The 27164-nt window shown below is 52.7% G+C and overlaps 1 protein-coding gene across 11 annotated transcripts in view; it reads right to left on the reverse strand.

Annotated features, from left to right (window-relative positions):
- Positions 1-27014, reverse strand: part of LOC104139416 (uncharacterized) — a 52617-nt gene extending 25603 nt beyond the window's left edge. For 3 of the 11 annotated variants that reach the window (XR_011134550.1, XM_068907503.1, XM_068907500.1), the window contains exons 1-8: positions 26938-27013; positions 26483-26571; positions 23313-24418; positions 18669-18773; positions 18233-18385; positions 12275-12499; positions 8162-8308; positions 3767-3913 (exon numbers count right to left, since the gene is read on the reverse strand). Coding sequence is in view for 3 of the 11 variants with exons in the window: in XM_068907503.1 (XP_068763604.1) it covers positions 3767-3913; positions 8162-8308; positions 12275-12443 (463 nt within the window). In the remaining 8 variants the exon portion in view is untranslated. Of the gene's footprint in view, positions 1-150; positions 190-1708; positions 2011-3766; positions 3914-6103; positions 8309-8755; positions 8980-12274; positions 12500-18232; positions 18386-18668; positions 18774-23312; positions 24419-26482; positions 26572-26937 lie in introns of those variants that run through there. The other 8 variants (XR_011134549.1, XM_068907501.1, XR_011134551.1 and 5 more) reach the window with 5 other exon arrangements.
- Between the last annotated feature and the right edge of the window lie 150 nt (positions 27015-27164).

The raw sequence follows: 27164 nt of genomic DNA on the forward strand, positions 1-27164 counted from the left end.
AGCACGTCTGCGCAGAAGGCTCGAGGCTTGGCTGGAGCCCTCCGTCCGGGCTGGAGGCCAGTGTGGAAGGGCCGGGACGCCGGGGGCACGGCTGGTTGGGGAGGGGCCGGGAGAGGCAGGCGGAAGAGACTCGCCCCTCCCTTACACAGAGGCTCATTCCACCTGCGGGCTCAGCCAAGCTGCCTCATCCTGAGGGACCAAAGCAAAGACGTCGGCCCCTGCAGCACAGGGAACCCTCGGTGCTCAAGGCACCAGAGGCCTCCTGGCTTCTCAGCAAGAGAAAGGCACCTCTTGTGACCCTCAGCCTGCTCACAGAGCTGTCACTCGGCCAAGGCTGTCTGCAAGGCGCAGCGCCATAGGGGCACAGGCTGGAGCCCAGGTTCCTGGGAGCTCCGCGCTCAAGACAGCTCAGTGACCCCTTGAGCGCCAAGAATGCCACTGGCCTCCGACTTACAAGGGGCTCTCCCTGCCTGCCGAGCAAAAGCACCATCAAGACAAGAGGCCCCTGCAGCACACGCCCACACCCTGATTACAGGGTGGCCGCAGGGCTCTTCCTCTCAGGGCCTTTAAGAACTGGCTACTCGCAGTGCACAGACTGCCACCCGGGCATGAAGCCCTTCAGGCACAGACCTCGGCCCCGCTTACGGCGAGGTCAGGCAGCTCAAAGCCGTAGGGCTGGCCTCTGCCGATATCCCTTAAAGGGAAGGCTCGTGCCATGCATGGGCGCTCCTTACAGCGCTGCCATGCCGAGGCTCCAGAGCAACGAGCCGCACTTCTCCAAGGGCGCTGGCCTGCTCCTCGCTGACGGGCTCAGCGGGCCTGAGGAGCTGCCAAAGGGGCTCAGGAAGAGCCTGCCTTCTCCCCAACAGCAAGGGGATGCGTTCTGCACCCTCTCAAAGCCCTTCTCGGGGGGATGCAGGAGGACCCTTTGGTTAGCGCACACAGCGTTGCCTCTTTTCTGCTGCTGGGAAGCCTCAATAACTAGTACTGCAGCGATTTGAAATGAAAACATACCAAACAGACAAACACTCACAGTCATCCCCCAGGCACACGCACACACACACACACGACAAACACCTTCCCAGAAGAGAAAAAAGACACCACTGCAGCACCCCTCCTGCTCTCCCAAAGGGACACAGGTACAAAACTACAGCCGACTTGCTGTGAGGGGGGCGATGCTCAGAGGCCAGGCACCTTTGCACCGCCTCTCAAAGTGCAGCACACCGCATGCACCAAGATGGCCACGCCTCGGGCTACGCACCTCAAATACGGGAGAGCCCTGCACAAAGAACGGCTGCTTGGGCACCAAACCCCCTGGCCACGACCTCAACCCCGATTACGGAGCAGGCCGTCCCCTTCAGGCCCCAGAAACACCTAGCTTCACCCTTCCACCCTGCTGCCAGGGGAGCCGCGCTACACAGGCTGCCATCGCCTGCCACGGTGACAACGGCGCAGGCACCACGGCCCAGCTTACTGGGCGGTGCCATGCCTCAGGCCTCTAAAGAGCTCCCCCTCCCCAAGACGACGGAGCACCGTGACTTCCACCCTCCTTACAGGGCCGTCGCTCGCAGCGGACGCAGAAAGCTGCAGCACGGCTAAAGGCCAACCGAGCACAGGCCACAGCCCTCGTTACAGGGAGGCCATGCTGCTCTAGGCAAAGGGGCGCTCAGCAGCCCCAGGCAAGACTTATCTGCATCCTCGGCCCTACCTGCAGAGACGTGCCAGCCTCCAGGGTCCCTTGCCGCCTCCTCCCTCGTGGGTGACTTGCAACTTTGGCGTTGTAACTAGCTCACCAAACCTTTACTTCCCCTGCACGCAATTTCCCCAAAGCTGCCGCCTTCTTGCCCACGGCTGCTCTTGCAGGAGCGGGCTACCGCGAGCTAGAGAGACAGAGCTACTGTCTCCGTAATTAACGGCCCAGAGAGGAGGACCCTTCTGGCCTCCGTGCACTGCAGGGGAGCCGCCTTTTCCTTTAGCTCCTTCAGAAGAGGCAGCTTGGCAGAGCCCGCAGGTGGAATGAGCCCCTGTGTAAGGGAGGGGCGAGTCTCTTCCGCCTGCCTCTCCCGGCCCCTCCCCAACCAGCCGTGCCCCCGGCGTCCCGGCCCTTCCACACTGGCCTCCAGCCCGGACGGAGGGCTCCAGCCAAGCCTCGAGCCTTCTGCGCAGACGTGCTGTTGGAGGAGGACCCTGCTTCTGCAGCACGGGCTGGTAAGGGCAAGAAGGGCGGCCCCTCTGCCAGGCCCGAGCTGTTGCCCTGGCTGGCGCTCCTGCAGACCGCTGTCTCTGGAGCAGGCCTGGAGGACTGTGGCCCGCCCGCCAGCAGCCTCTACTGTTTCCCTCCGGGTGCCTTTTGAAGGGCACCATGTAGCGATTGCCGTGGGTGAGTGGGGAGCCGGTCTTGGTGCGGGCGGGCTCTCGGGGGGCGTGTCAGTGCTGGCGGGGGTGTGGAGGGGAGGTGGAAGACGCTGCGAGATGCGCAAGGGAGGGGCCTGGGGTGCTCTTGGGGCTCGAGCGCCAGGCCGTGCCCTCGCTGGGGAGGGAAAGCCCTCCTGCTCTTGGGCCGGTGCGCCTGGGCTGGGGAATGGCGTTGCTTCTTCGCTGTGCTGATCTTGTTCCTTCACCGTCCCCATAACTGGCAAGCGCCACCCGGGCATGAAGCCCTTCAGGCACAGACCTCGGCCCCGCTTACGGCGAGGTCAGGCAGCTCAAAGCCGTAGGGCTGGCCTCTGCCGATATCCCTTAAAGGGAAGGCTCGTGCCATGCATGGGCGCTCCTTACAGCGCTGCCATGCCGAGGCTCCAGAGCAACGAGCCGCACTTCTCCAAGGGCGCTGGCCTGCTCCTCGCTGACGGGCTCAGCGGGCCTGAGGAGCTGCCAAAGGGGCTCAGGAAGAGCCTGCCTTCTCCCCAACAGCAAGGGGATGCGTTCTGTACCCTCTCAAAGCCCTTCTCGGGGGGATGCAGGAGGACCCTTTGGTTAGCGCACACAGCGTTGCCTCTTTTCTGCTGCTGGGAAGCCTCAATAACTAGTACTGCAGCGATTTGAAATGAAAACATACCAAACAGACAAACACTCACAGTCATCCCCCAGGCACACGCGCGCACACACACACACACACACACACACGACAAACACCTTCCCAGAAGAGAAAAAAGACACCACTGCAGCACCCCTCCTGCTCTCCCAAAGGGACACAGGTACAAAACTACAGCCGACTTGCTGTGAGGGGGGCGATGCTCAGAGGCCAGGCACCTTTGCACCGCCTCTCAAAGTGCAGCACACCGCATGCACCAAGATGGCCACGCCTCGGGCTACGCACCTCAAATACGGGAGAGCCCTGCACAAAGAACGGCTGCTTGGGCACCAAACCCCCTGGCCACGACCTCAACCCCGATTACGGAGCAGGCCGTCCCCTTCAGGCCCCAGAAACACCTAGCTTCACCCTTCCACCCTGCTGCCAGGGGAGCCGCGCTACACAGGCTGCCATCGCCTGCCACGGTGACAACGGCGCAGGCACCACGGCCCAGCTTACTGGGCGGTGCCATGCCTCAGGCCTCTAAAGAGCTCCCCCTCCCCAAGACGACGGAGCACCGTGACTTCCACCCTCCTTACAGGGCCGTCGCTCGCAGCGGACGCAGAAAGCTGCAGCACGGCTAAAGGCCAACCGAGCACAGGCCACAGCCCTCGTTACAGGGAGGCCATGCTGCTCTAGGCAAAGGGGCGCTCAGCAGCCCCAGGCAAGACTTATCTGCATCCTCGGCCCTACCTGCAGAGACGTGCCAGCCTCCAGGGTCCCTTGCCGCCTCCTCCCTCGTGGGTGACTTGCATCTTTGGCTGCGGACCTGCTTGCAGACTCTTCCCTTTCCTTTGCTTGCAGTTCCTCCAGAGCTGCCCTCTTCTTGCCCACTCCTGCCTTTGTCGGAGCAGCGAACCAGGAGCAAGAGACGGACAAGAGACAAGATCAGCACAGCGAAGAAGCAACGCCATTCCCCAGCCCAGGCGCACCGGCCCAAGAGCAGGAGGGCTTTCCCTCCCCAGCGAGGGCACGGCCTGGCGCTCGAGCCCCAAGAGCACCCCAGGCCCCTCCCTTGCGCATCTCGCAGCGTCTTCCACCTCCCCTCCACACCCCCGCCAGCACTGACACGCCCCCCGAGAGCCCGCCCGCACCAAGACCGGCTCCCCACTCACCCACGGCAATCGCTACATGGTGCCCTTCAAAAGGCACCCGGAGGGAAACAGTAGAGGCTGCTGGCGGGCGGGCCACAGTCCTCCAGGCCTGCTCCAGAGACAGCGGTCTGCAGGAGCGCCAGCCAGGGCAACAGCTCGGGCCTGGCAGAGGGGCCGCCCTTCTTGCCCTTACCAGCCCGTGCTGCAGAAGCAGGGTCCTCCTCCAACAGCACGTCTGCGCAGAAGGCTCGAGGCTTGGCTGGAGCCCTCCGTCCGGGCTGGAGGCCAGTGTGGAAGGGGCGGGACGCCGGGGGCACGGCTGGTTGGGGAGGGGCCGGGAGAGGCAGGCGGAAGAGACTCGCCCCTCCCTTACACAGGGGCTCATTCCACCTGCGGGCTCAGCCAAGCTGCCTCATCCTGAGGGACCAAAGCAAAGACGTCGGCCCCTGCAGCACAGGGAACCCTCGGTGCTCAAGGCACCAGAGGCCTCCTGGCTTCTCAGCAAGAGAAAGGCACCTCTTGTGACCCTCAGCCTGCTCACAGAGCTGTCACTCGGCCAAGGCTGTCTGCAAGGCGCAGCGCCATAGGGGCACAGGCTGGAGCCCAGGTTCCTGGGAGCTCCGCGCTCAAGACAGCTCAGTGACCCCTTGAGCGCCAAGAATGCCACTGGCCTCCGACTTACAAGGGGCTCTCCCTGCCTGCCGAGCAAAAGCACCATCAAGACAAGAGGCCCCTGCAGCACACGCCCACACCCTGATTACAGGGTGGCCGCAGGGCTCTTCCTCTCAGGGCCTTTAAGAACTGGCTACTCGCAGTGCACAGACTGCCACCCGGGCATGAAGCCCTTCAGGCACAGACCTCGGCCCCGCTTACGGCGAGGTCAGGCAGCTCAAAGCCGTAGGGCTGGCCTCTGCCGATATCCCTTAAAGGGAAGGCTCGTGCCATGCATGGGCGCTCCTTACAGCGCTGCCATGCCGAGGCTCCAGAGCAACGAGCCGCACTTCTCCAAGGGCGCTGGCCTGCTCCTCGCTGACGGGCTCAGCGGGCCTGAGGAGCTGCCAAAGGGGCTCAGGAAGAGCCTGCCTTCTCCCCAACAGCAAGGGGATGCGTTCTGCACCCTCTCAAAGCCCTTCTCGGGGGGATGCAGGAGGACCCTTTGGTTAGCGCACACAGCGTTGCCTCTTTTCTGCTGCTGGGAAGCCTCAATAACTAGTACTGCAGCGATTTGAAATGAAAACATACCAAACAGACAAACACTCACAGTCATCCCCCAGGCACACACGCGCGCACACACACGACAAACACCTTCCCAGAAGAGAAAAAAGACACCACTGCAGCACCCCTCCTGCTCTCCCAAAGGGACACAGGTACAAAACTACAGCCGACTTGCTGTGAGGGGGGCGATGCTCAGAGGCCAGGCACCTTTGCACCGCCTCTCAAAGTGCAGCACACCGCATGCACCAAGATGGCCACGCCTCGGGCTACGCACCTCAAATACGGGAGAGCCCTGCACAAAGAACGGCTGCTTGGGCACCAAACCCCCTGGCCACGACCTCAACCCCGATTACGGAGCAGGCCGTCCCCTTCAGGCCCCAGAAACACCTAGCTTCACCCTTCCACCCTGCTGCCAGGGGAGCCGCGCTACACAGGCTGCCATCGCCTGCCACGGTGACAACGGCGCAGGCACCACGGCCCAGCTTACTGGGCGGTGCCATGCCTCAGGCCTCTAAAGAGCTCCCCCTCCCCAAGACGACGGAGCACCGTGACTTCCACCCTCCTTACAGGGCCGTCGCTCGCAGCGGACGCAGAAAGCTGCAGCACGGCTAAAGGCCAACCGAGCACAGGCCACAGCCCTCGTTACAGGGAGGCCATGCTGCTCTAGGCAAAGGGGCGCTCAGCAGCCCCAGGCAAGACTTATCTGCATCCTCGGCCCTACCTGCAGAGACGTGCCAGCCTCCAGGGTCCCTTGCCGCCTCCTCCCTCGTGGGTGACTTGCAACTTTGGCGTTGTAACTAGCTCACCAAACCTTTACTTCCCCTGCACGCAATTTCCCCAAAGCTGCCGCCTTCTTGCCCACGGCTGCTCTTGCAGGAGCGGGCTACCGCGAGCTAGAGAGACAGAGCTACTGTCTCCGTAATTAACGGCCCAGAGAGGAGGACCCTTCTGGCCTCCGTGCACTGCAGGGGAGCCGCCTTTTCCTTTAGCTCCTTCAGAAGAGGCAGCTTGGCTGAGCCCGCAGGTGGAATGAGCCCCTGTGTAAGGGAGGGGCGAGTCTCTTCCGCCTGCCTCTCCCGGCCCCTCCCCAACCAGCCGTGCCCCCGGCGTCCCGCCCCTTCCACACTGGCCTCCAGCCCGGACGGAGGGCTCCAGCCAAGCCTCGAGCCTTCTGCGCAGACGTGCTGTTGGAGGAGGACCCTGCTTCTGCAGCACGGGCTGGTAAGGGCAAGAAGGGCGGCCCCTCTGCCAGGCCCGAGCTGTTGCCCTGGCTGGCGCTCCTGCAGACCGCTGTCTCTGGAGCAGGCCTGGAGGACTGTGGCCCGCCCGCCAGCAGCCTCTACTGTTTCCCTCCGGGTGCCTTTTGAAGGGCACCATGTAGCGATTGCCGTGGGTGAGTGGGGAGCCGGTCTTGGTGCGGGCGGGCTCTCGGGGGGCGTGTCAGTGCTGGCGGGGGTGTGGAGGGGAGGTGGAAGACGCTGCGAGATGCGCAAGGGAGGGGCCTGGGGTGCTCTTGGGGCTCGAGCGCCAGGCCGTGCCCTCGCTGGGGAGGGAAAGCCCTCCTGCTCTTGGGCCGGTGCGCCTGGGCTGGGGAATGGCGTTGCTTCTTCGCTGTGCTGATCTTGTTCCTTCACCGTCCCCATAACTGGCAAGCGCCACCCGGGCATGAAGCCCTTCAGGCACAGACCTCGGCCCCGCTTACGGCGAGGTCAGGCAGCTCAAAGCCGTAGGGCTGGCCTCTGCCGATATCCCTTAAAGGGAAGGCTCGTGCCATGCATGGGCGCTCCTTACAGCGCTGCCATGCCGAGGCTCCAGAGCAACGAGCCGCACTTCTCCAAGGGCGCTGGCCTGCTCCTCGCTGACGGGCTCAGCGGGCCTGAGGAGCTGCCAAAGGGGCTCAGGAAGAGCCTGCCTTCTCCCCAACAGCAAGGGGATGCGTTCTGTACCCTCTCAAAGCCCTTCTCGGGGGGATGCAGGAGGACCCTTTGGTTAGCGCACACAGCGTTGCCTCTTTTCTGCTGCTGGGAAGCCTCAATAACTAGTACTGCAGCGATTTGAAATGAAAACATACCAAACAGACAAACACTCACAGTCATCCCCCAGGCACACGCGCGCACACACACACACACACACACACACGACAAACACCTTCCCAGAAGAGAAAAAAGACACCACTGCAGCACCCCTCCTGCTCTCCCAAAGGGACACAGGTACAAAACTACAGCCGACTTGCTGTGAGGGGGGCGATGCTCAGAGGCCAGGCACCTTTGCACCGCCTCTCAAAGTGCAGCACACCGCATGCACCAAGATGGCCACGCCTCGGGCTACGCACCTCAAATACGGGAGAGCCCTGCACAAAGAACGGCTGCTTGGGCACCAAACCCCCTGGCCACGACCTCAACCCCGATTACGGAGCAGGCCGTCCCCTTCAGGCCCCAGAAACACCTAGCTTCACCCTTCCACCCTGCTGCCAGGGGAGCCGCGCTACACAGGCTGCCATCGCCTGCCACGGTGACAACGGCGCAGGCACCACGGCCCAGCTTACTGGGCGGTGCCATGCCTCAGGCCTCTAAAGAGCTCCCCCTCCCCAAGACGACGGAGCACCGTGACTTCCACCCTCCTTACAGGGCCGTCGCTCGCAGCGGACGCAGAAAGCTGCAGCACGGCTAAAGGCCAACCGAGCACAGGCCACAGCCCTCGTTACAGGGAGGCCATGCTGCTCTAGGCAAAGGGGCGCTCAGCAGCCCCAGGCAAGACTTATCTGCATCCTCGGCCCTACCTGCAGAGACGTGCCAGCCTCCAGGGTCCCTTGCCGCCTCCTCCCTCGTGGGTGACTTGCATCTTTGGCTGCGGACCTGCTTGCAGACTCTTCCCTTTCCTTTGCTTGCAGTTCCTCCAGAGCTGCCCTCTTCTTGCCCACTCCTGCCTTTGTCGGAGCAGCGAACCAGGAGCAAGAGACGGACAAGAGACAAGATCAGCACAGCGAAGAAGCAACGCCATTCCCCAGCCCAGGCGCACCGGCCCAAGAGCAGGAGGGCTTTCCCTCCCCAGCGAGGGCACGGCCTGGCGCTCGAGCCCCAAGAGCACCCCAGGCCCCTCCCTTGCGCATCTCGCAGCGTCTTCCACCTCCCCTCCACACCCCCGCCAGCACTGACACGCCCCCCGAGAGCCCGCCCGCACCAAGACCGGCTCCCCACTCACCCACGGCAATCGCTACATGGTGCCCTTCAAAAGGCACCCGGAGGGAAACAGTAGAGGCTGCTGGCGGGCGGGCCACAGTCCTCCAGGCCTGCTCCAGAGACAGCGGTCTGCAGGAGCGCCAGCCAGGGCAACAGCTCGGGCCTGGCAGAGGGGCTGCCCTTCTTGCCCTTACCAGCCCGTGCTGCAGAAGCAGGGTCCTCCTCCAACAGCACGTCTGCGCAGAAGGCTCGAGGCTTGGCTGGAGCCCTCCGTCCGGGCTGGAGGCCAGTGTGGAAGGGGCGGGACGCCGGGGGCACGGCTGGTTGGGGAGGGGCCGGGAGAGGCAGGCGGAAGAGACTCGCCCCTCCCTTACACAGGGGCTCATTCCACCTGCGGGCTCAGCCAAGCTGCCTCATCCTGAGGGACCAAAGCAAAGACGTCGGCCCCTGCAGCACAGGGAACCCTCGGTGCTCAAGGCACCAGAGGCCTCCTGGCTTCTCAGCAAGAGAAAGGCACCTCTTGTGACCCTCAGCCTGCTCACAGAGCTGTCACTCGGCCAAGGCTGTCTGCAAGGCGCAGCGCCATAGGGGCACAGGCTGGAGCCCAGGTTCCTGGGAGCTCCGCGCTCAAGACAGCTCAGTGACCCCTTGAGCGCCAAGAATGCCACTGGCCTCCGACTTACAAGGGGCTCTCCCTGCCTGCCGAGCAAAAGCACCATCAAGACAAGAGGCCCCTGCAGCACACGCCCACACCCTGATTACAGGGTGGCCGCAGGGCTCTTCCTCTCAGGGCCTTTAAGAACTGGCTACTCGCAGTGCACAGACTGCCACCCGGGCATGAAGCCCTTCAGGCACAGACCTCGGCCCCGCTTACGGCGAGGTCAGGCAGCTCAAAGCCGTAGGGCTGGCCTCTGCCGATATCCCTTAAAGGGAAGGCTCGTGCCATGCATGGGCGCTCCTTACAGCGCTGCCATGCCGAGGCTCCAGAGCAACGAGCCGCACTTCTCCAAGGGCGCTGGCCTGCTCCTCGCTGACGGGCTCAGCGGGCCTGAGGAGCTGCCAAAGGGGCTCAGGAAGAGCCTGCCTTCTCCCCAACAGCAAGGGGATGCGTTCTGCACCCTCTCAAAGCCCTTCTCGGGGGGATGCAGGAGGACCCTTTGGTTAGCGCACACAGCGTTGCCTCTTTTCTGCTGCTGGGAAGCCTCAATAACTAGTACTGCAGCGATTTGAAATGAAAACATACCAAACAGACAAACACTCACAGTCATCCCCCAGGCACACGCACACACACACACACGACAAACACCTTCCCAGAAGAGAAAAAAGACACCACTGCAGCACCCCTCCTGCTCTCCCAAAGGGACACAGGTACAAAACTACAGCCGACTTGCTGTGAGGGGGGCGATGCTCAGAGGCCAGGCACCTTTGCACCGCCTCTCAAAGTGCAGCACACCGCATGCACCAAGATGGCCACGCCTCGGGCTACGCACCTCAAATACGGGAGAGCCCTGCACAAAGAACGGCTGCTTGGGCACCAAACCCCCTGGCCACGACCTCAACCCCGATTACGGAGCAGGCCGTCCCCTTCAGGCCCCAGAAACACCTAGCTTCACCCTTCCACCCTGCTGCCAGGGGAGCCGCGCTACACAGGCTGCCATCGCCTGCCACGGTGACAACGGCGCAGGCACCACGGCCCAGCTTACTGGGCGGTGCCATGCCTCAGGCCTCTAAAGAGCTCCCCCTCCCCAAGACGACGGAGCACCGTGACTTCCACCCTCCTTACAGGGCCGTCGCTCGCAGCGGACGCAGAAAGCTGCAGCACGGCTAAAGGCCAACCGAGCACAGGCCACAGCCCTCGTTACAGGGAGGCCATGCTGCTCTAGGCAAAGGGGCGCTCAGCAGCCCCAGGCAAGACTTATCTGCATCCTCGGCCCTACCTGCAGAGACGTGCCAGCCTCCAGGGTCCCTTGCCGCCTCCTCCCTCGTGGGTGACTTGCAACTTTGGCGTTGTAACTAGCTCACCAAACCTTTACTTCCCCTGCACGCAATTTCCCCAAAGCTGCCGCCTTCTTGCCCACGGCTGCTCTTGCAGGAGCGGGCTACCGCGAGCTAGAGAGACAGAGCTACTGTCTCCGTAATTAACGGCCCAGAGAGGAGGACCCTTCTGGCCTCCGTGCACTGCAGGGGAGCCGCCTTTTCCTTTAGCTCCTTCAGAAGAGGCAGCTTGGCTGAGCCCGCAGGTGGAATGAGCCCCTGTGTAAGGGAGGGGCGAGTCTCTTCCGCCTGCCTCTCCCGGCCCCTCCCCAACCAGCCGTGCCCCCGGCGTCCCGCCCCTTCCACACTGGCCTCCAGCCCGGACGGAGGGCTCCAGCCAAGCCTCGAGCCTTCTGCGCAGACGTGCTGTTGGAGGAGGACCCTGCTTCTGCAGCACGGGCTGGTAAGGGCAAGAAGGGCGGCCCCTCTGCCAGGCCCGAGCTGTTGCCCTGGCTGGCGCTCCTGCAGACCGCTGTCTCTGGAGCAGGCCTGGAGGACTGTGGCCCGCCCGCCAGCAGCCTCTACTGTTTCCCTCCGGGTGCCTTTTGAAGGGCACCATGTAGCGATTGCCGTGGGTGAGTGGGGAGCCGGTCTTGGTGCGGGCGGGCTCTCGGGGGGCGTGTCAGTGCTGGCGGGGGTGTGGAGGGGAGGTGGAAGACGCTGCGAGATGCGCAAGGGAGGGGCCTGGGGTGCTCTTGGGGCTCGAGCGCCAGGCCGTGCCCTCGCTGGGGAGGGAAAGCCCTCCTGCTCTTGGGCCGGTGCGCCTGGGCTGGGGAATGGCGTTGCTTCTTCGCTGTGCTGATCTTGTTCCTTCACCGTCCCCATAACTGGCAAGCGCCACCCGGGCATGAAGCCCTTCAGGCACAGACCTCGGCCCCGCTTACGGCGAGGTCAGGCAGCTCAAAGCCGTAGGGCTGGCCTCTGCCGATATCCCTTAAAGGGAAGGCTCGTGCCATGCATGGGCGCTCCTTACAGCGCTGCCATGCCGAGGCTCCAGAGCAACGAGCCGCACTTCTCCAAGGGCGCTGGCCTGCTCCTCGCTGACGGGCTCAGCGGGCCTGAGGAGCTGCCAAAGGGGCTCAGGAAGAGCCTGCCTTCTCCCCAACAGCAAGGGGATGCGTTCTGTACCCTCTCAAAGCCCTTCTCGGGGGGATGCAGGAGGACCCTTTGGTTAGCGCACACAGCGTTGCCTCTTTTCTGCTGCTGGGAAGCCTCAATAACTAGTACTGCAGCGATTTGAAATGAAAACATACCAAACAGACAAACACTCACAGTCATCCCCAGGCACACGCGCGCACACACACACACACACACACACGACAAACACCTTCCCAGAAGAGAAAAAAGACACCACTGCAGCACCCCTCCTGCTCTCCCAAAGGGACACAGGTACAAAACTACAGCCGACTTGCTGTGAGGGGGGCGATGCTCAGAGGCCAGGCACCTTTGCACCGCCTCTCAAAGTGCAGCACACCGCATGCACCAAGATGGCCACGCCTCGGGCTACGCACCTCAAATACGGGAGAGCCCTGCACAAAGAACGGCTGCTTGGGCACCAAACCCCCTGGCCACGACCTCAACCCCGATTACGGAGCAGGCCGTCCCCTTCAGGCCCCAGAAACACCTAGCTTCACCCTTCCACCCTGCTGCCAGGGGAGGCAGTGCATTTTCGGCCCTACCTGCAGAGAGGTGCCAGCATCCAGCATTCCTTGCCTTGTCTTTCCTCTTGGGTGGCTTGCATCTTTGTTCCTTTTGTTGCTTTTTTTCCCACATTTTCTTTTTTTGTCTCTTTTCTGTTTTCCCTCTTTCAGAATGTTGTCTGAAGTTTTTTTTCAGAAGTAACAACATGTTCACTATCTTTTATCATAATTTTCCTTGTAACTGGAATACTTATGGACATCTCCCTAGATTTACACCATTGAGAAGAATTCATTTAGTATTTAATATAGTTCACAAATCTAACAAAAAAATTTTTAAAATAGTATTTTGTTTTTTAATTCTTTAGCTAGATCTCACAGAAGATGCTGAGATCACAAATTTTTTAAAAATTCCCTTAATATCTGAATTGAAAAGGTATGTCAGAACACCGTGTACATTACCATGCAAAAGGGGAATTAGTGATTGAGGAGATTTCCTCTCACCACCAGAACTTGTCCTCATCTCTCTCCTTTGTGCTTCCTACCAAAACCTCTCCTTTCATCTCTCCTTTCAGCAGTACAGCCTGTTTCCCCAGGTGTCCCTCAAGCAATTCCTGCTGTAGCAGTAGCAATTCCCACTCAGCAATTCCCAGTCAGTTTCTGACATCATCTCTCACTACAGCACTTCTTGCCTAATCCTTATCCTTGTGTCATCCACCAGTGCTTTCCACCCAAGCCCGTCTCTCTCATCTCAGTGCTTCTCTCCAAAAGCTTTCTCCTCTCTCATTTCTGCACGTAGTGACAAAAAAATTCCTCCTCTCTCACCTCAGCACTTCCTGACAAAACCTTTCTTTCTTGCCTCAATGCATCCTAATAGCACTTTCCCCCTTTCCCACCTTAGCATTTCCTGAAAAACCTTTCACCCTGTGCCCTCACCTCAGTGCTTCTCCACAAAACCTTTCCCCCATACCTTAGCACTTTGCACTAAATACTTTCACCCTTTCTCCCACCGCAACTTTTGCGGACGAAAGCTGTCCTCCCTTTCTCCCGCCGCAACTTTTGCGGACAAAAGCTGTCCTCCCTTTCTCCCGCTGCAACTTTTGCGGACGAAAGCTGTCCTCCCTCTCTCCCGCCGCAACTTTTGTGGACAAAAGCTGTCCTCCCTCTCTCTCGCCTCAACTTTTCCAGACAAAAGCTGTCCTCCCTCTCTCTCGCCTCAACTTTTCCAGACAAAAGCTGTCCTCCCTCTCTCTCGCCTCAACTTTTCCAGACAAAAACTTTCCTCCCCTTCTCTCGCCTCAACTTTTCCTGACAAAAACTTTCCTCCCTTTCTCTCACCTCAACTTTCCCAGACAAAACTTTCCTCCCTTTCTCTCAGCTTTTCCAGACAAAACTTTCCTCCCTCTCTCTCACCTCAGCTTTTCCAGACAAAAACTTTCCTCCCTCTCTCTCACCTCAGCTTTTCCAGACAAAAACTTTCCTCCCTCTCTCTCACCTCAGCTTTTCCAGACAAAAACTTTCCTCCCTCTCTCTCACCTCAGCTTTTCCAGACAAAAACTTTCCTCCCTCTCTCTCACCTCAACTTTTCCAGACAAAAACTTTCCTCCCTCTCTCTCACCTCAGCTTTTCCAGACAAAAACTTTCCTCCCTCTCTCTCACCTCAGCTTTTCCAGACAAAAACTTTCCTCCCTCTCTCTCACCTCAGCTTTTCCAGACAAAAACTTTCCTCCCTCTCTCTCACCTCAGCTTTTCCAGACAAAAACTTTCCTCCCTCTCTCTCACCTCAGCTTTTCCAGACAAAAACTTTCCTCCCTCTCTCTCACCTCAGCTTTTCCAGACAAAACTGTCCTCCCTCTCACCTCAACTTTTCCTGACAAAAACTGTCCTCCCTTTCTCCCACCTCAACTTTCCCAGACAAAAGCTGTCCTCCCTTTCTCCTGCCACTTTTCCTGCGAAAAACTGTCCTCCCTTTCTCTCACCTCAACTTTTCCTGACAAAAACTGTCCCCCTCTCACCTCAACTTTTCCAGACAAAACTTTCCCCCTCACCTCAACTTTTCCTGTCAAAAACTGTCCTTCCTCTCTCTCACCTCAACTTTTCCTGCCAAAAACTGTCCTTCCTCTCTCTCACCTCAACTTTTCCAGACAAAACCTGTCCTCCCTCTCTCTCACCTCAACTTTCCCAGACAAAAGCTGTCCTCCCTTTCTCCCGCCACAACTTTTCCTGCGAACTGTCCCCCTCTCACCTCAACTTTTCCAGACAAAACTTTCCCCCTCACCTCAACTTTTCCTGCCAAAAACTGTCCTCCCTTTCTCTCACCTCAACTTTTCCAGACAAAAACTGTCCTCCCTTTCTCTCACCTCAGCTTTTCCAGACAAAAACTTTCCTCCCTTTCTCTCACCTCAACTTTTCCAGACAAAACTGTCCTCCCTTTCTCTCACCTCAACTTTTCCAGAAAAACTGTCCTCCCTCTCTCTCACCTCAACTTTTCCAGAAAAACTGTCCTCCCTCTCTCTCACCTCAACTTTTCCTGACAAAAACTGTCCTCCCTCTCTCTCACCTCAACTTTTCCAGACAGAAACTGTCCTCCCTTTCTCTCACCTCAACTTTTCCTGACAAAAGCTGTCCTCCCTCTCTCTCACCTCAACTTTTCCTGACAAAAACTGTCCTCCCTCTCACCTCAACTTTTCCAGACAAAATTTTCCTCCCTTTCTCTCAACTTTTCCTGACAAAAACTGTCCTCCCTCTCTCTCACCTCAACTTTTCCTGACAGAAACTGTCCTCCCTCTCTCTCACCTCAACTTTTCCTGACAAAAACTGTCCTCCCTCTCTCTCACCTCAACTTTTCCTGACAAAAACTGTCCTCCCTCTCACCTCAACTTTTCCAGACAAAATTTTCCTCCCTTTCTCTCAACTTTTCCTGACAAAAGCTGTCCTCCCTCTCTCTCACCTCAACTTTTCCTGACAGAAACTGTCCTCCCTCTCTCTCACCTCAACTTTTCCTGACAAAAACTGTCCTCCCTTTCTCCCACCTCATCTTTCTCGGACAAAAGCTGTCCTCCCTTTCTCCCGCCACAACTTTTCCTGACAAAAACTGTCCTTTCTCCCACCTCAACTTTTCCAGACAAAACTGTCCTCCCTTTCTCTCACCTCAACTTTTCCAGAAAAACTGTCCTCCCTCTCTCTCACCTCAACTTTTCCTCACAAAACTGTCTTCCCTCTCACCTCAACTTTTCCAGACAGAAACTGTCCTCCCTTTCTCTCACCTCAACTTTTCCTGTGAAAAACTGTCCTCCCTTTCTCCCGCCTCAACTTTCCCAGACAAAAGCTGTCCTCCCTTTCTCCCGCCTCAACTTTCCCAGACAAAAGCTGTCCTCCCTTTCTCCCGCCTCAACTTTTCCTGCGAAAAACTGTCCTCCCTTTTTCTCGCCTCAACTTTTCCTGCAAAAAACTGTCCTCCCTTTTTCTCGCCTCAACTTTTCCTGCAAAAAACTGTCCTCCCTTTTTCTCACCTCAACTTTTCCAGACAAAACTTTCCTCCCTTTCTCTCACCTCAACTTTTCCAGACAAAACTTTCCTCCCTTTCTCTCACCTCAACTTTTCCAGACAAAACTTTCCTCCCTTTCTCTCACCTCAACTTTTCCAGACAAAAACTGTCCTCCCTTTCTCCCGCCACAACTTTTCCTGACAAAAACTTTCCTCCCTTTCTCTCACCTCAACGTTTCCTGACAAAATTTTCCTCCCTTTCTCTCAACTTTTCCAGACAAAACTTTCCTCCCTCTCTCTCACCTCAACTTTTCCAGACAAAACTGTCCTCCCTTTCTCTCACCTCAACTTTTCCAGACAAAACTGTCCTCCCTTTCTCTCACCTCAACTTTTCCTGACAGAAACTGTCCTCCCTTTCTTCCGCCTCAACTTTCCCAGACAAAAGCTGTCCTCCCTTTCTCCTGCCACAACTTTTCCTGACAAAAACTGTCCTCCCTCCCTCTCTCTCACCTCAACTTTTCCTGACAAAAACTTTCCTCCCTCTCACCTCAATTTTCCAGATAAAATTTTCCTTTCTCTCAACTTTTCCTGACAAAACTGTCCTCCCTCTCTCTCACCTCAACTTTTCCAGACAAAACTGTCCTCCCTCTCCCCTCACCTCAACTTTTCCTGACAAAAACTGTCCTCCCTTTCTCCCGCCACAACTTTCCCAGACAAAAGCTGTCCTCCCTTTCTCCCGCCACAACTTTTCCTGCGAAAAGCTGTCCTCCCTTTCTCCCGCCACAACTTTTCCTGCGAAAAACTGTCCTCCCTTTCTCTCACCTCAACTTTTCCTGAAAAAAAACTATCCTCCCTTTCTCTCACCTCAACTTTTCCTGACAAAAACTTTCCCCCTCTCACCTCAACTTTTCCTGACAAAAGCTGTCCTCCCTCTCCCTCACCTCAACTTTTCCTGACAAAAACTGTCCTCCCTCTCCCTCACCTCAACTTTTCCTGCCAAAAACTGTCCTCCCTCTCCCTCACCTCAACTTTTCCTGCCAAAAACTGTCCTCCCTCTCCCTCACCTCAACTTTTCCTGCCAAAAACTGTCCTCCCTCTCCCTCACCTCAACTTTTCCTGCCAAAAACTGTCCTCCCTCTCCCTCACCTCAACTTTTCCTGCCAAAAACTGTCCTCCCTCTCCCTCACCTCAACTTTTCCTGCCAAAAACTGTCCTCCCTCTCACCTCAACTTTTCCTGACAAAACTGTCCTCCCTTTCTCTCACCTCAACTTTCCAGACATAGCCTTTCTCCCTTTTTCTCACTTCAGCATTTCTAGACAAAAACCTTCCGCCTTTCTCTCACCTCAGCATTTCTAGACCAAAGTCCTCCCTCTTTCTCTCACCTCAGCACTTCCTGCCAAAAACTTTCCCCCTTTCTCTCACCTCAACTTGTCCAGACAAAAATTTTCCTCCCTTTCTCTCACCTCAACTTTTCCAGACAAAAATTTTCCTCCCTTTCTCTCACCTCAACTTGTCCAGACAAAGCCTCTCTCCCCTTCTCTCATCTCAGCATTTCCTGACAAAACCTTTCCCTGTCTCTCACCTCCAGGCACCTCAAAGAAATCTTCCCCCCACTCCTCCTCTCCTCCCCCTCTTCGTACCTTAACTTACCATTTCCTGATAAAATCTCCCCCCCCACCCCGTTCCTTTCTGCCAAAACCTTCCCCCTTCTCCCTCAACACTTGCTGACAAAACTTCTTTCACCTCACGACTTCCCGCCAAAACCTTTCCCCCTTTCTCCTACCTCAACACTTCCAGACAAACCCTCCTCCCCTTCTCTCACTTCAGCATTTCTAGATAAAAACTTTCTGCCTTTCTCTCACTTTTAGCATTTCTACACAAAACCTTCCTCCCTTTCTGCCACCTCAAAATTTCCTGACAAAACCTTTACCTTTCCCTCACCTCAGGGCATCTCAAATAAACCTCCCGCCCAGCCCGTACCCCCATCACTTAGCTCACCATTTCCTGATAAAACCTTTCCTCCCTGTCACCCAGTACTTTCTGCCAAACCTTCCCCCCTCTCACCTCAACACTTGCTGACAAAACTTCCTCCTTTCTCTCACCTCAGGACTTCCCGCCAAAAACTGTCTCTCCCTCTCACCTCAACACTTCTTGACAAAAACTTTTGTCCCCTTTTTCACCTCAGGGCATCTGAAAAAAACTTCACTCTCTCAAATCTCAGCACGTCTTGATAACACCTTTCCCTCCTCACCTCAACATTTCCTGCCAAAACCTTTTCTCCCTCTCACCTCAACACTTCTCTGCAAAACCTTCCCCCATCACCTCAGTGCTTCCTGAGGAAATGCTTTCCTCTTTCTCACCCTCAGCACTTCCTGCCAAAACCTTTCACCCTGTCGCTCACCTCTGTGCTTCTGAAGAAAACTTTTCCCTTCTCTCTCATATACGCATTGCCTGCCAAAATTTTCCCCTCTCTCACCTCAGTGCTTCCTGACAAAACCTTCCCCTTTTCTTACCTCAGCACTTTTCTGCCAAGAGACCTGCCCGCTCTGTCCCCTCAGCTCTTCTCACCGTAACTTGTCACTCTCACTTGTTTCAATTTGGTTCCAACGGAACTGTTTTCTGCTGGGGTCAGGGAGCACACAGTCAGCTCCTGCCTTAAAATGACTCTGAATCATGGAACAAAGCCAGACAGGAATGGTCAGAAATAGGCTGCTGCTTTGATTCAGATGGAACTGATTCTAGCTATTAGTGTTATGAAAATCTTTGCTGTCAGCAGTAAAAGGAGACCTGGCTGTGTACCCTGGGCTGTTCCAGAGCAACAGCGCCACAGCAAATTAGCAGGTACAGTATTCTTAAATTTCACAGACAATTAGTATGGAAATTTCATTATATTATTAAAAAAGCAGGAATGATAATGAATTAAAATCTTGTATCAGTGATAAACTTAACTGGTTGTTAATTAACTCCAAGTTTTAGAATTCATAAAAATCTCCCTTTCTTCTTCTTCTTCAGACATCACACAGTAAGAGGGATAAAGCGACAGAAGATATTTTCCTGTAAAGTCAGAAACAGTTTTTGAATAGGTTATAAAGATTCTGCAGATACAGATCAGTTGGACGCTTGACTTGCAGAAGCCACTACACACTGGCTGAATACATTCCTTTTATACTGGTAGTTATTAAGGTTCTGGATTGACTCAAACAGCTACAGGCTCTGGCAACTTCTGTACTTCAAACGACCTTTAATGAGTCCAACAGCGTTAGCCTGATTTAGACTAGCTGAAGATCTGCCTCTAAGTTATATGTTTTGGGGATTCTGTTTATATTCTTACCAGAATTATCCTATGATCCCATAATCGAAATCACTAGTAAGCAAAAGCCAAGCATTCAGAGTAAATATGTCTTCATTTTCATGTTAAAGTTGTAATCATTTCACAGCAGGCAGTGCAATATCATTATGACCGATCTTTGGGCAGATTCGCTCACTTTGTGAGTCAAAACAAGTTCTTGAACCGTTAAATGTGTGTGATGTTTTAATTTCTTTTTATTACTCTCTCTTAATTTATGAATGTCAGCTCCAAGGTAGTAGAAGGCTAATTAGCTATACATTTAATTTTCACATCTGGCAACTCATGGCAAGATGAAGGACAAAACAGTAAGAATGGGTGACAGAAACCGATAAAGAGGTACAATATCATTGCCCTTCTAGAAATTCTGTGCAGAATTGACCACAGGAAGGACTGATGTGAAACCTATAAAAGACCTTTGGGCCAAATTTACTCTGTGTTTAAATTCACTGAATTAAATCACTACTTGTCTTAATGTTCTTGGAAACTGTTTGCCTTTTTTCAAGTAGTTGATCATCTTAAGGATTAAAAAAAGTATGAACATCATCCTTCACTGTCAATGAATGACAGTATCATTTCACAACTATGATTCTAAACATTGTCAGGCTGCTTATATTGAGTACACAGGCAAATAAAAATTCACTGTTCAAGTTACAATCAGAATCAGCTGCATGTGAGAAAGAAAACATGAAGACACAATAACTAACAGGTATTTTTGCTTGATGATATACAAACCATCAGTTTCTTAACCACTTTCAAATTATTCATGCCCCAAGTGAAATAAATTGGATTGCTGGATTAAAAACATAACCGTACAGAAGAGAATTGTCATCTGTAATATTGCTCTACTCAGATAAGTAGTATAAATACTGCATTTTATTAAGGATTGCACGTACTTTCTATTGTTTATACTTCACAAACTACCAAAGAAAAGCATACTAGTCCTTCACTGATGACAAATATTTAAATTTATATGGACAGATCAAACATGAAATGGAAGTATTTTAATAGCAATGCCCTTTTACAGAAGAGTTGTTCCCTGATTTTTGCTTTAGGTACATTTAGCCTGATGTGCCACTTTCTGTTACAGCAGTCAATTATGTACAAGCAGCACTAAAGTAAAAGTAAACATAGTAGCTCTCAAAAACTAATTGACTCTATTTTATGCATATATTAGAGTTCAATAACATCAGCCTAAGTTTGTTCTCATATTAGAGACAAAAACATTGTGGAAGACCCACTTATCTCTGAGGACTACGAGAACAGACACACCAATATAAATGGGACACATTTTCAACGTTAAGGCACTGTAAAATTAATACCAGATTATGGCTAAAATCTTACTTGACTACAGCACTGAGTGAGCTGTTAGCAGTGAGTGTTGCTATGTTCAAAACAACCAGCTACCGTCGGGACCCTGAGGGCACTAATACTCCTTAACAGCCCTGATTAGCCTTACCTGGGGCCTCCACCCACACTCCACCCACTCTGCCCAGGAGCTCCATTTAAGCTCAGGCCTGGGCCTGCAGTCCCTGCCTCAGCTATGTTGTAGGTATGCCTGTCTCCAGCTGTGTCTGGCCATGGATCCTGTTATCAGGACGCTGACCTGTGGATGGACTTCCAACCTGATCCTGGAGGGCTCAGGGCCTTAGGGAGAAGCTGCCCTTATTGCTCTGTGACGTCTTCAGCATTAGGGAGTTCTGTGTTTAAGATACTTTAACTCTACAGTGGTTGTGTACAGAATTCCTTTTTTTTTTTTGTTTAAAAGGGAGGGAATCTTAGAGGGCAGTAATGGTGTTTAATCATAAAAGGAAAAGTACAATATAAATGAAGATGAGTTCACACTTTCACTATGAAATACAGTTTTCAGACTAAATTTGGCCTTTTACAATTGCTGTTTGTGGAAATTATTGTCATGATAGATCTAAAGGGAGAAAAACAGATCTAGCTGATGCAGGATGTTGACAGCTCCACATTCACTATCACTCAAGCTGAGAACAAAAATCCTATTTTTGCTGACAAGGGCCAGACTAGGTCCCAGAGGATGGGAACAGTATACAGCACGGTCCAGAACCCACTTAAGTCAGGGGAATTTAGTTAGGCTTTTAGTTAGGTTTTGTGGTTGTGCTTGTTTGGTCTCTAGTCAAGATTTAAGAGAGTATTCCAACCTCTGGAAAACGTTCAAGCATACGTCTAGAGTAAGGAGATTTAAGTACAGGCTTACAGGCATGTTCTTGAAGCTTTTCTCAAAAAAAGGCCTCTATAAGATCTGTAGCTTGTTTTTAAAAGTAGAAACTTTGCTGGCACTTCATGTGGACCTTTGCCTTTATCTACTTTTAATCTGCTGAGACCTCACGAATTGAAAAATGAGGCATGGCCCAGGTAGGAAAGCAACCCTACGAAAAAGAGCTCTGAAACAAAATAAAGCCCAAGTCCTGGAAGCTTAGGAAAAAAAAAAAAAGCTAAGACAAACGATGCTGTGGGCAAAACTGCTATTAGAACGGTTTAAGAAATATCTCTGTACTGAAAAAGCTAGACAGTGTTGCTTGTATTGTAACAAGCTCCTTCTTCACCAGCTATAAAGGCAGGCTCTGCAGCCACTCCACTAGTGTTAACTCTTGCTGGGCTGTGGAGCATCAGCTATGCTGTGCAGTGCAGTGCAGTGCATGCAGGGACACACACCTGCTTTGGTCTGACAACAGTAACATGGACAGAGAGCCATCCCAGAGCTGGGGCCAGAGCTTAGGGAGGTCCCAGCTGACCAAGCCTCTCCACGTCTGGCTTTCTTTGGGAGGGGACACACACCTACAGCAGCTGGTGTACTCAACCCTAGAACTGTAAGGCACTCAGCAGTGCTTAATACGAAAGCTTGAAAGTTATGTTCCTAGCTTGCTTTTGCACTGCATAATAACAATCTGTTCCCAATGCTTGTCAGATCTCCACCAATATGAAGGAGTGCTCTCACTTCTTCTCCACTGCCCATCATAACAGTAGACAGATTGGGGAAGGAGAGAAATCTGGAGGGGGGAGGGAAATGGGGCCATCTGACCCAGAGAGAAGATGGGAGAGTTACTGGGGGGGGGAAGGGCGCAGGGGAAGGCAAACAGCACAGAACTAGGAGTCAGCAGGGAGGAAACTATCTCAGAAATCTAATGAAGATCTTGTTTTTTGAGGATTGGATTGAGATTAAAATTGATATTAAATCCCCAAGTGTGTTTGGTACTGGAATTGGCTGGGCACTGCAATTTTCCAACTACTCACCCAACTTCCAGTGCTATTGAGAGAGGCACAAAACTGAAGGGGGTAGAAGGATCAGCACTTGAAAACACATTGTGGAGTCAAAAACACAGTTCAAGATTTCTAAATGTCAGTCTTCATCTTCTGCCATCAAAGATCTGTTATTGCCTCATGGCTGAAATGGCAATGCCAACTTGCCGAAATGGACTTTACCCCTGCCAGTGGTCACAGGAGTCAGTGATACACAACTCCCTTGCACCAAACTTCTTGCGAATGACCAATAATCCTTGTTTTCCACTTTTGTCTGCCTAACTGGAGACACTTAATTAACTTCTAGGTAGGCCAGGCTCTTTCAGCTGTAAATCAGAAACAGCACTGCAAGAGCTTTGAAGTGAAAAACTGGACCCAATTTACTGATATCTGTGAAACAATTATACTACTATAGGAACGCTATAGGAAGAAACTAATGGTGTTCTTTCACATCGGGCTCCTGAGTACTGAGAGGTAACTGGGGAACAGGGCTTCTTCTTCATATAAATAAATAAAGTTCCATGGAAACCAAGCACAGTTTGCAAGCAGGAGAGAGCTCTAGAAGGTCTGAAAAGTAAAAGCAGATAGAGCCCAATAGTTTTCAAAATGCTAACTGTGGCTTTCTACTAATGTGTTTTATGGCCTGTATTGCTACTGTCACATTTACTCCAGTGGAACAATCCATGACTGTAAAAAGAAGCTTGTGCATATGTACTTGAACTTGGACTCTGCCTCAGAACCAAAGTCAAAATCTAGGTTCTTATTAGAGAAAACTTCCATTTTAGAAATAAATTGTTTGTTTGATGTCTATTTAAATTATGCAGGGCTGTAGTCACATCTTTACTTCTCTGTCAGGTTTTTTTGTTTTTTTTTTTTTAAATTTCCTGAAAGGATGAGTAGCTCTAGCCCTCCAAATCATGTCTTTTAAAGACACAACACAAAAAAGCACAGTGGTTACCCTCCATTTTTAAGCTGAATACCTGCATCAGAAGATCTTTAGTATAGCAGTTGTCTCTTTAGCTGGTGAAAACGTACTTCTGTGGAAAAAAGGCTGTTAGAAGTTAGCAAAACAAAGTATATAGGTAGATAAGCTTCCTCAGCTTTTCTTTCTCTCCTGATACGAACCATGAACATATTACACATACTATTGGAAATAAGAGCAACTGCATTAATATACAGTCCTCACTGATTAATAGTGTACCAGAGTCAAATTTCTGCTAGTTATTGAGATGCTCCCACATACTTGAGATCTAGCGTTACTCTGTTAGGCAGGCTTAAAACAAAAAACTGCCCAGGACTTTCCTTCTCTGGGGAGACAGCGATCCTGCAAACAAAATTCAGGGCTGCTATGAGTGCTGCTGCACATTCCTCCAAACTTGTGTCTGCTAAAAGGTACATGTATCAAAGAATTTTTTCCCCTAAGCCCTCATATCACATAATTGTTAGAGCAGCAACAATGGGTATTAGTGTACTTGTAGACAGATGACTTTCCAAACACAATACGGGTGGAGTAAACACTGATCTATGAACCCTGTGCTCTTTTGTCCAGTTACTATAACGCTATATTGGATTTGTCTTCTTTCCAATATGAGAGTAGTTTCCATCAATACAAAGCAAACTAATTAAATACGAATGTTTCCTTTGTGCCAAGATATTACGTATGCAATATGTAACTTATTTCTCTCCCACAGGTCTTGTTGCAAGAATGGTGTCTGATCAAGCAGAGAAAAGTGGTAGTAGGACTCTGTTTGCTCAGTCTAGTTTATTTAAAAGAACTAAATAAACATTAAATAGGTGGCAGAAGCCTAAATGCATTTGAAAAAAAGAAAATTTTAAACTAAGTGGATGGTGGAGGAATATACTGCCAAAATCATCTCTGTAAACTTGTATCACAAACTTGTGGATCACAATTCATCTTGCAGAGATAAAATCTTGCACCTACCATTCCCATGGCAGTAATGTTTCTTTGATATTAATATGATCGCAGAATTCAGGACATCCACCTTGAAATGTTTCAGCTAAAATTCATTTTTTTCCATCCTCGCCTCATACTGTCTTTCAGACCGTTTCCTACGGTAAACGTCATCTGCCAGAAAAAGATATTATATTAGCAATTTCCAAGAGCATGATGGTATTAAATGTATAAAGCCTATTATCTCTTTTTAAATCTGTCAATTCAATTTCCTCTTGCAGACACTAACAGGCAACTGAGTATTAAAGCAAACATGAATTATTTTTACCTCTTAAAAATAGCTCATTTTCCCTCCCATCTAGGCTAAAGTTCTTCCCCTCAGTTTTGATGAAATGATCTTACAAGAAAACTAAGTTTCCAGTAAGATAGAGTAATTTTTTTTACTTTTTAATTATTCTCATGGGAAAGTAGACAATTGCCAAACTCGCTGAAGCCAAAGGCAAATTAAATTATAGACACAAAGTCCAATGCCTGTGGTCTGCTAGCATGGCTTCAGTATTCTAGCTTTTCTTAAAAGCAAAGGAATATATCCACTTTCAGTCTTCCTAACCATCCTCTGCCGGCCTTCTCCCACCCTTATCCCCCCCTCTCAAATGTCCAACCTCAGAAGTGATGGAAATACAAGTAATCCAGTGATTTCTACTTGTAGTTGTTAGAAGTCCAAAACAACTGTTATTCTGAAGAGATACCAGACTCTGAAGCACTGTTCTGGAAGGCCCTGACCATACCAGCAAGGAACAGAGATGGTGACCACAGCTACAGAGCTGTATCTCAGCTATGATACAGTGGTATCAGCAAGGTCAAACATAGCTGTATAAAGGTAGAATCCTCCCACTTCTATAAAAGTCCTTTTCTCTCTCCTTCAGGGAATGGCAGTGGCCTACACAGTAGAAAAATACTGTGGCTACAGTGCTTGTGAGCTGAAGGAGCAGATTATAATCCAAAAGGTGTAGAAGACTTAGACCTATGACATTTTGCTCCAGTAGTAAGCCATAGCTTATCCTTGGCCAGATAAAAATCTCTCACTGCCTACCCTACCCTCTCTAAAAGTTACCATTCACATGGCTTGTTGAGCAATAATAAGGTTAAACTGCACAATTACTATGACTGTATTACAGTATTACTTCACATCACTTAGGCATAGCATTTTTTGCAAGAAAATAAGGCTCGTGTTGAAACGTAAAGGCTGCTACACAGCTGACATGCTTTAGTTTCTAACCTGACTTTATTACTATGCATGTATGCCACAGATATATTAAGGTGGAAAAAAAAAAAAAACACAGCAAACCAAAGCCTTCAAAAGCGAGCATGAGAAGCAGAGTGATTTTGTTTGCAGGGAGCATCAGCTGTATCAAGCTGCTTTATTCTACAGGAGAATCACAAATAGATTTCCCATGAAAGTGAGAGTATTCTCACATAACATACAGTAGAGCTGAAACGTTACAGTCCCTTTTTCTGAAATTACAAAGAAATTATGATAAGACTTCTTAAAGGGAAAAGAGCGCCACATAAAAACTACATGTCCTAACTTCTAGAAACTAACTGCCATTAGCTGAAAAAAGTTCTCATGACTCATTTTCATACTTCGTTTTCAATTATACAAAAAAAAAAAAAAACCAAACCCACACCTAAATTCTGACAACCCAGAAGAGTCTTTTTCAAGGTTAAAAATTCTAGTTTAGTATTCTAAACCCAACATGGGGGGGCAGGTACCCAGTGTCTTCTACTATTGCTGGAGAGGCAGAATCTGCAGTATCAAACCATGCACTAACGGGAGAATTGGCTGACTTTCTGAATACCTTTAAAGTCCTCCAGGTCAGGACACCACATCAGACCCTCTTCCCCCCCCCCCCCCCCCCCTTCTTCAGGCAGAACCTTCTACATTATATTGACCTCTAGAGGCGCTGTGGAACACAACACCGGATCAGAGCAGGGGGCTGACCCAGGACTGCCAGAGCCTTCAGCTAAGAAACGAGCTGCGCGCACTGGGGAGGGCAGGATGTTGTCAGCGCTGTGTCGGCAGCGAGCGGACCTTCTATAGACCTACGTGTGCTGACCCCGACGGGGACGAGCCGCTTGCGCTGTGGCCCTCACTTACAAAACGTCTCCTTGCCAATACGGACGTTAATCATGAACCACTCCATCGCTCCCCCGAGGAGGAAGAAGAAGGGCAGGAACCTGTAAACGCCGAAGCGCTGCTTCCCAGGCACCAGCTGCAAGAGGCGCTTCACCTTCTTGCTCACCAGCATGATCGGCGATTTCAGGAGCTAATTAAAAAACAAAGCAAAAAAAAAACCCAAAACAACAAAAAGAAAGCGAGTGTGCGTGAAAGGTGGAACACAATGTAAAACAGCCCCCAATGCGTCGAGGTCGAACCACGCCCGTGAAGAGGGGCTCTGAGCAGCCGCGCCCGCCCGCTGTGGGGGAGACCAGGCACAAGGCCGCAGCCCCCTGCCCTCCCCGTTACGCCGACGACGGCAGAGTAACGGGAAGGCCGGGGCCGACGTCGTCCTCTCGCCGCCTGCTGCGACAGCCGCCCCTCCAGCACCCAACGGCCGTAACCGCCCCCGGCTCCTCTCCGACCCCAACGGGGCGCGCAGCCAACCAGCGAAGGCGCCTCGCGCGCCCCTCACCTCCGGCGGGAGCGGCCGAGCGAGCCAGCGCCAGCCCTGACAACAGCGCCGTGGAAGGACGTGGTTCCCCCGCCACGTGACGCCGCCCCGGGCAGCTCGCCTCGCCTGATTGGCGGCAGCGGCGCCGAGGGGCGGGGCGGGGCGGGGCGGGGCGGCAGCGCGGTGCCGCGGCGGGCGCAGGGGAGGCGGCCGGCGGCGGCAGTGCGGGTGCGGGTGCGGGACCGCAG

This window comes from Struthio camelus, chromosome 14 (genome assembly GCF_040807025.1).
Source record: "Struthio camelus isolate bStrCam1 chromosome 14, bStrCam1.hap1, whole genome shotgun sequence".
Classification (NCBI taxonomy): domain Eukaryota; kingdom Metazoa; phylum Chordata; class Aves; order Struthioniformes; family Struthionidae; genus Struthio; species Struthio camelus.